This window comes from Lactuca virosa, chromosome 3, assembly GCF_052849685.1.
Source record: "Lactuca virosa cultivar CGN04683 chromosome 3, Lactuca_virosa_CGN04683_v6, whole genome shotgun sequence".
NCBI lineage: Eukaryota > Viridiplantae > Streptophyta > Magnoliopsida > Asterales > Asteraceae > Lactuca > Lactuca virosa.
The window spans coordinates 85557536-85566518 of NC_136428.1; the positions used below are offsets into that span (position 1 = coordinate 85557536).

General features: G+C 33.7%; 1 protein-coding gene and 1 long non-coding RNA gene across 3 annotated transcripts; both read left to right on the forward strand.

Annotated features, from left to right (window-relative positions):
• The first annotated feature begins 1007 nt into the window (after nucleotides 1–1007).
• On the forward strand, nucleotides 1008–1846 carry LOC145162447 (uncharacterized). The gene has a single exon (XM_079081592.1). It carries the CDS (start codon nucleotides 1182–1184, stop codon nucleotides 1443–1445), a length of 264 nt encoding a protein of 87 aa, XP_078937718.1. The 5' UTR covers nucleotides 1008–1181; the 3' UTR covers nucleotides 1446–1846.
• Nucleotides 1847–2243: 397 nt separating this feature from the next.
• Nucleotides 2244–3377, forward strand: LOC145162448 (uncharacterized). Of its 2 annotated transcripts, none has more exons than XR_013739114.1 (3): nucleotides 2244–2845; nucleotides 2967–3123; nucleotides 3214–3377. It is a non-coding gene; the product is annotated as an uncharacterized LOC145162448 (long non-coding RNA). The 2 variants fall into 2 exon arrangements; XR_013739113.1 differs by having other exon boundaries at nucleotides 3009–3123.
• Nucleotides 3378–8983: the final 5606 nt, after the last annotated feature.

The following is an 8983-nucleotide window of genomic DNA, read 5'->3' on the forward strand; positions in this document are numbered from 1 at the left end:
AGGTCGGGTAATACGATAGTTAGTTGTTTAGGAAGGGCGTATATGAAATTCTGCCTTTTAAATATTATGTTTTTTTTTTTACTTTTTAAATGTTATGTTTTTTTTAAATATCATGTTTTATTTAAATATTGTGTTTTATAAAAATATTTTTTTTATAATTAAAAAAATAAGAAACTAAAAAAAAGTAAATAAATGATGACATAAAAAATAATGGATGTTATAACATTTTATAATATGATGATCATTTTTTATAATGGTGTTGTAACACCATTGATGATGTAACATCTGAGGTGACACAAATGATATTATAACATAGTGTACATACTTATTGCTTTAAAACATTCGTTTAGTATGATAAAAACCCATTTCACAACGAACTTACAAAATGGATGGTTAGCGGAGGGATTCTCTAATTGTACAAATAAGCTTAAAAATTATGCTATACTTACCTTCATCTCCTATTATTATTATTAACACTATAAAATCATACCTGATAGTTGCCAAATTCATCATAAAATGTTATCTTTAATTTATTAAATATGACAAGATAATCTTAAGTGTATAAGAAAATAATAGGAAGAAAAAATAAAATAATATTTGATTTCTCTTAATATAATAGTGTTTTTAAACAGAAATCACTTCAAGAGAATTGCTAAAAAAACAAGGATTTAATGTAACATAAATTGTTATCTATTAAATCATTAATCTAACAAAAAGAAAATTAAGTCCCTAAAAATGGCTATTGCCAAAATAATAGATTTTAAGCATCAAACAAGTTTAATGATATACATATAGAAAAATAGAATATATATATATATATATATATATATATATATATATATATATATATATATAAAGACCAATATGTACAGAAAAAGAATTTATTATGTTATCAAGAAAAGACTATCAATTGTTTAGTTTTATATCATCCATATCCGCAAGTGAAGTAGAGGGTATTATTGACAACCTTAGTTTTTTAAAAACCAGTGGCTTTCGCCACCTGTTTTTTACGCCATAAAAAGTGAGAGGCTGTTTCATTGAAATGTCTGTGTGCCTCGCATCTCTATATATACCTACTTCTGGTTTTTCTATTCTTCAACAATCACTTGTGCAACAAACATACCTTCGATTCAAACAAACACCAACTTCGTGTAATTATTAACCATCTACAAGATTTAACCATGAGTTTCAGAAGCAGAGCATGGATGGTAGCCGGGACTGTCGGAGTGGTGGAAGCCCTCAAAGATCAAGGCTTTGCACGATGGAACACCACCATCAGGGCAGTCCACCACCACGCCAAGTCCAATCTCCGATCAATCGCCCAGGCCAAAACCTTGACTTCGCCGGCAGCCATGGCATCTAGCAGAGACATGGAAGAGAAAGCGAAACAATCAGAAGAATCATTGAGAAAAGTGATGTATTTGAGCTGTTGGGGTCCCAATTAATTATCCGTTTGGTACATATATGGATACAAGAAACGTTGTATGTCGAGATTCTGGATATAGATTCAACGTGTCTGGAGAAAGTTCAAACCAACAAATCGGCGAAGGGGTTAATTAGTCGGTGGAATTGCACATTAAAGAGCAACCACAATCCACCACTATGCGATGTCAAACTCGGGCTAAACTTGAGTCCACATCGCCATTTGTCTGATGAGTTTGAGTTTGTATTAATTAACAGTTTTGTAATGATCCAAACTCTGATGGAAAGGTGGATACATTAATTGGTAACATATTGTTGAGATGCTTGTTGATGTACTACACATTTACCCTCTTTTCCACAAGCACAACAATACACGAGTTTATCAATTATCATATACCCAATAAATTCTTTCATATTTATAATATCTATGATATGGGTAAATACTCAACAGTCGATACGAATATGAAAGAAACAAACCATCATCAGCAAGACCAATCAATTATCCATACTGTAATTAAGTAATCACAGGAACCCAACACTAAAAATAATCCATGAAATATTCTCGTATGATTGAACAAATTAAATCAAATTCTAAAAACTAACATTGTAATTAAAAAAAGGAGATTAAAACAAAAAAAAAATCAAATATTCTCGTATGTTTTATTCGTACCTATCTGTTTTCTTTTACATTTTGTTTTATCCATCTCTTTGTTCATCGTTATAGATTTAGATTACACCATATATATATATATATATATATATATATATATATATATATATATATATATATATTAAATCCCGTGGGACGTTTGAACAGGAAAGTTTTTCGATTCAGAGTTTGGCCACCAATTTTTAAGGATTCCCCCTACGTGCTTCTTTTGGTTAACGCTGACTTTTTTGGGGGTTGTCTTTGCAAAACTGTTGGCTTCGCTTCATACGTGTTATGTTCCTGATGATTTGCCGCCATTCTCCTCCAATGACCTTTGTTCCTCCACCGCCTATCCATGTTTTCCACTTGACGACCGCTTTTGGGTTTTTTTGGAAACCCTTGCTTCCGCCCTCCTTTCAACTGCTTCGTATCTGCCGATTATTTTCGTTGCTTATTGTAATTTGTCATTCGTTTTGCTTACGTATCTCGATTTACTGATTAAGGTTGTATCTTTAATCTCCTCCGATATTGGGTATTGTCAGATCGTTTCTTCCGCTTCTTTGTTCTTCATCGCTATCTTCTTCAGCTTTTTGCTGTTTAATTTCTGTTTCTATTGTGTTGTATAGTTACTTTGATTTAGGGTTCTATCGCTTTTTTTTTGTTGCTGTGTCAATTGTTGAATGTAATTGTTCCATTTATTGTTTTCTGTAGCAGCAACGTTAGTGGAAACCATGGATTCAACCAACACTGTCGAAAAACCTATCAGATGTCGGCGTAAGTTTTTCTACCCATGCTTAGGCACTATAATTCCATGCTTTCAACTTAAAACGGTGTACAATCTGTTTGAAATTTTCGTATGTTATGTTTTTCTGAGAAATAAGCAATTACCTGGTAGATGAAGGCCACTTCTGTCTAAAATTTTGATTTTGCACCCTAGCTGTTCGATGGAATGCCCCTGTGGAGAAAAACAGCCTAGCTGGGTCAATCTTCCTGGTCGGTTCTCCTCTTTCGAACAAATTACATGGCTGAGATGAAACCACTTGCTTCTTCAGGTAAGAAATTTTGAAGTCAGTCTGAAGAATTTTGTTAAATCTTTGGAGTCCATAGCTTTCTTACATAGCTTTCTTACGAATTGGAAACAGAGGTGATTCGGGTCTTGGGATGTCCTTCATGCTCTGCTGATGGATACTACAATTCAGGGTGCTCTTCAAGTAGGAAAGCCGGTTGGTGTATACTCTTGTATTTTAATTGTTTTTTTCTTATTAAGACATTCAAATTTTCCATTATGAAATGGTGTTATAGCAAATAGGATGTTACAATGCTTTTGTTAAAGAAACTGGATTAAATCAAATACCTGATCTTTGTAAAAAAAAAAAAAAAAAAAAAAAAAAACTAAAAACTAAAAACTAAATGAACATTAATCAAATGGTTAACATGCAAGGAAGAAGTCCATACCAGCTTAAAGCTTATGTAGATACAATAGAAGATTACTCACATGAAAAAAAAAAAAACAACATTCCAGGTTAGTTTTAGGAGACAAAAACATGGAAGATTTGGTTTTGGGGAACAATGGCTTGCAACTAAGTAAATATCTAACAAGTTAAGCAATTTCCAATTTCGTAGAAATGATTTCCTCATGTTCATGCCCAACTATTTTGGTGAGTAGTACTATCATATTTTCTTTTTATTGTTTACATAAGCCTAACTATTCTACTTTTACTAAGTTGGTTAGGGGTGTTTAGTTATTGTACAAACAAGGTCTAATACTCTTAATTTACCTTTTCAACTTTCAGCATTGTTGTCATTGCATTAGCTTAACATTTTTTTTATATGGGAATGATTTAATTTCAGTATATTTATTAATGATAAATGACAAATTCTTTTAAAAAACTTGAAGGAAAAAAAAATCCAACGGGTCCTTTTCCTAGTTGCCATTATATCCAGAATATTGAACAAGTACTTTAATTTTAAAAATCATGTTTAAATGTAAAATTCACTAAAGGTGAAATAACCAAGATACTAACAGGAAACAAAATGAACTTATATGGTCATAACATAAAAAGGTCAACTGCAAATAGAAAGCAAAAACGCTTGAAGCAAATTTCTCTTAGAAATCAATAGCTTGCAAGTAAAATCTAGAGAGATATGTTGATCTATTATCAAAATAAATTCAAAACATAGCAATTAGCACAAATGATCCATTCATTAAAGAATTACATTTCTTTTTAATTAGACATCATCAGTAAATATTCTTAGCAAATAAAATCAGCATACATCAAATTAAAATTAAATTGCAATTAAAAAGAGAAAGACATATCTCGCAAACATTTTCTAGAAATAATAATCATTAAATTATTTTATATATAATTAAGGATCTTTTACTTTTTTTCCTTTTATATTAATTTTATGCAAATTAAAACCATCTCTTTTCAATAATAAACATTGTTTGTTGTGTTTAATATAGGAGGTTTTATGTGTAAAAGATTATGTGAAAATTATAATAGACACAAATTAATGTATTGTTTTTTTGGCAATTATAAAAGGGATTTTCTAACATGTGCCCTAAGGGCACATATAAGAAACATTAATTGAAGTATTAATTATAAGGAATATTACTATAATTAAATATGATAAACATTAATTATAAATAATATTATTTATAAATAATGTATTTTACATTTAATTATGGTATTATTACATATAATTAATGTTTATCACATTTAATTATAGTAATACTTCTCAGATTTAATACTTCAATTAATGTTTCTTATATGTGCCATTAGGGCACATATTAGAAAATCCAATTATAAAATGATGTTTTGTAAAAATCAATCATATTCTTATATTGAAGAAGATGACATCATTTCCGTTAGTTACACAAATGAGCATTACAATTACATGTTTTGTGCTTCATAATTTTACAAGGAAAGAAGATTTGAGCGATAAGTTCTTTTATTAATACGAGCAACCCAATGCGTCGTTTTTAATTATATGGAATGAATAATTTAAAAATATTGTTATTGTGGTTGTATAAATTATATTTCATTTGTAAAACTAGAATTATTTAAATTTCAATGTTGAAAAACTCTTTTAAATTTAAAAAATCAGTTTATTTATATTTCAATTTATATTATCTGTCTGCGGATGTTAAAAAACAAACACTCTTCTTCTTGCAGACCGTAGACGTTTGGTTCACATCTTATTATGCAAATGTTATATCTCTTAAAAAACAAATAGGACCTAAGACTAGGCGAAGATTAAAAAAATGATTATGTAACACCCGAATTTTAGAGGGGTAATTATGGAAATAAAACATCAATTCTAAAGGTTAACTCGCCGAGTTTAAGGCAAAAACTCGACGAGTAGGAAATATGGGACATGCGCGTTTTGGAAGATCAAGTCGACGAGTTGGGGAGGTCCAACTCGACGAGTTGGCGCTGAAAGATGAAACCCTAATTTTAAGGGTTTTGCATCCAATTTAAACACCTTAACCTCCAAAGGTTGGCCTCATTTACAGCCTCCATTGTCCCAAACCCTAGCCACGAAACCCTAATCCACTTTTGAGAGTTTTGAGTCATTTTTGAGAGAAATCTTGGGTGTGTGAAGCTTTTGGAAGAAGGAGAAGCTTGAGGGCTCAAGAAGGAGATTATAGATCCAGCAACTTCACTTCATTCTCAGCATTTTCTGGTAAGCAAGTCTCAAACTTGCTTAATGATTACTTAGATCTATTCACTTTCACTTTTATTGGGTTTTTTTGCCCAAATAGCATGATCCTTGGGAAATGGACGTCCAAAGTGAGTATATCTCCAGATCTAGTACCTTGAAGGGCTTTCATGGCATAAAGGTGCAAACTTTATGGCCATTGAAGCCCCATGCAAGCTTTAGGATGTCATTTTGGCCTTTTAAGCTCCAAAAGGCCATGCATGGGGAGAAAGTCAGAGGCTTTACGTGTCAATGTAGTATCTAGGGTCTAGATCTCAATTTGTATGCCTTAGCTTGAAGTATTAATGGCTTTTGGATCAAGATCTAGGTCTTAAAGAGTTAGGGTTTGAGCTAAATCCATTAAGGAAGGGTATTAACGGGTAAAGTTGGAAACTTTACCCTTAAAAGGACATTTTTCAGTATGAATATGAAGTATGGAGCTTAGATCTAAAGGATAGGAGCTTAATCCATCAAGAAGGGTTTAGCAGATTGAAGAACTCAACGAGTTCATAGAGGAACTCGATGAGTTGGGTCGGGGTATCACGATTCTGTAAAAGAATGACTCGACGAGTTCAAGGACGGACTCAACGAGTTGTTCTTGAAATGTCCCGATTCTGAAAAGGAAAAAACTTGATTAGTTGTGGGAGGACTCGACGATTTGATGCGAAAAGTCACGATTTTGAGATTCTTGAGAACTCGACGAGTTGAAGAGCAAACTGGACGAGTTGAGTCAACTCGGAGCGTTGACTTCTAATTTGACTTGGACCATTTGGAATAGAGAAGCATTATTGGGCCTAGGTTGAGGCCCATGCGAAAGGATAGAGCCCAATTGGAAATTGGGCCATATGTTGGGATTTTATGGATATTAGGGTTTTGGACCTTATTGGTTTTGGGCTTGGGCCTTGATTATAGGTCTTGTTGGGCCAGGGGTAAAATGGTCATTTTACCCCAAGTAAGGATTATGGATCATGGTTTGGAACCCAATTTCTAATTAGGTGATGTTTTGGTATTGATAGCCCAGGGAGTCGCCAGGACAGCAACTAAGGATTTCCTGCAATGGACTTCAGCAGTGTGAGGTGAGTTATCTTCCAGTAGAAGTGGGTCTAAGGCACTAATGTCGACCCACTAGTAGGAGATTATAGTAGAGATGATTGTCTTTGTGATAATTGTCTGGTATGTCACTATCGGTTATGCTTTATATGCCAACATTCTATGATATTATGTGATAGTGGTAGGAGGGGCAGGATAGATCCCGTTACCGGTCGAAAGAACCGAAGAGGTAGGCCAGCACCCTGATATGCTAGGGAATATCTGACTTATGTGTTTATGTAATAGGATGATATATGGTAGTAGTAGGGGTGAAATAGTCCATGTTACCGGTCGAAATGACCGAAGGGGTAGGCCAGCACCGTGATATGCTTGGCAGTTACCAGTCGAAAGGACTGAAGGGGTAGGCCATCACCCTGATATGCCAGGCAGTTACCAGTTGAAAGAGACCGAATGGGTAGGCCAGCACCCTGATATGCTAGGCAGTTACCGGTTGAAAAAGACCGGAGGGGTAGGCCAACACCCTGATATGCTAGGCAGTTACCGGTTGAAAGAGACCGAAGGGGTAGGCCAGCACCCGGATATGTTAGGCAGTATGTTATTGTATGGTATGTGGTATGATGGGGGGACTCACTAAGCTTCGTGCTTAGTTTTGGTTTCAGATACTTTTTCTTCAAAAGGAAAGGAGCCAGCTTGATTGCAGCGCATCACACTTTGGTTTTCCGCATATGAGATCTTTGGGAATTGTACTCTGATAATACTTTTCTATGACATGTTTTAATTTTTTGAAATACAGGTTTTTGATTATGGAATGAGTTAACACTATGGATGTTCAGACAAATGGTTTTATAATTATTAAATTAAAAATATAATTTTTGGCTTTAAATTTTGGGATGTTACAGATTAAATTACATATCTTATTATTTTGTCAAAACTGCAAAAATAGTCCCTATGGTATGCATTTTTTCTAGGATTTAGTCCAAACCACAACTTTTTTGAATTGATGGTCATTTTGAGCTAGTTTGTTTGTGGTTTTGATCATTTGGAAAGCTGAAAAGACTAAAATACCGTTGATGTATATATTTTTCATTTTTTCTTTCATTTAAAAAAATAACATTTTTTTAATCTATTTTTATAATAAAAAAATAAAAGAGGGTCTACTCTCTCTCTCTCTCTCTCTCTCTCACTCTCTTACTAAAAAATTGTATAACACTCTTTATAACCACATCCATTCACCTCTCCTCCCCTTACCGTCGGAAAACCACCTTCATTCGTGTCTCGTCTTCCCATCGTCGGAAACCACCTCTTCCCAAATCTCCCTTTAAACCTTCATCCCCACTTATGAGTATCCCTTGAAAATTGCACCTGACACTTCATCATCACCATCCACTACCAGATCTAAAAATTGGCCTGCTCCAGTGTCACTATCCACTATCAGGGCCGCTACACCACCACCACAGTATATCACTAACATCATCCTCCTTTCTCCTTTTCGATTTCTCTATTTCTCTATCTTTCTCATACTCTCATGCTCTCTTTCTACCCCTCTACCATATTTCTTGATCTTTCTCTCATCTATACCACCATTGAAAATCGACATGTTTAACTGTCACCATCCACTGTCTCGGTTTGATTTCTGGTTTGATGTATATGTTTGATTGGTGGATTTGATTTATGGGTTTGAATGGGTTTTGATCCATAGGTTTGTGTTTTTGATTTATGGTGGTAGAGTTTGTGGATTAATCGCCAGTATTTTTAGGGGATAGTCATAAGGAGAATGATATTGGTGGAACGAGAGAGAAAAGATGTTGGAAGGAGGATTTTTATGTTCATTGAACACAACCATTCAAATCCACCGCCCAAAAAAACCTCATTACAGCTCGAAAACCAGGATTTGATAAAGCGGGTAACTTCAATTCTATCAAACCCATATCTAGATTCGTCTAAATGTAAAGCTATAGTCGCACATCTATCTCCACATCAGTTAGATTACTTTTAATTCAATTGATATGTGTTTATAAACTATAATTGACAGACCACTGGAAATTATTCAAATGCTTACGTCGATGTGAGGAAGAGGAACATACCAGTTGCATCTCCTATTTTCCAAACTTACATAAACGAAAATCAATTAACAAAAAATTGTTTGCATTGTATGTGAAT

What these genes read in the sequence shown, in the direction of transcription:
- LOC145162447 (XM_079081592.1), top strand. Translation starts at nt 1,182, where the DNA reads ATGAGTTTCAGAAGCAGAGCATGGATGGTAGCCGGGACTGTCGGAGTG.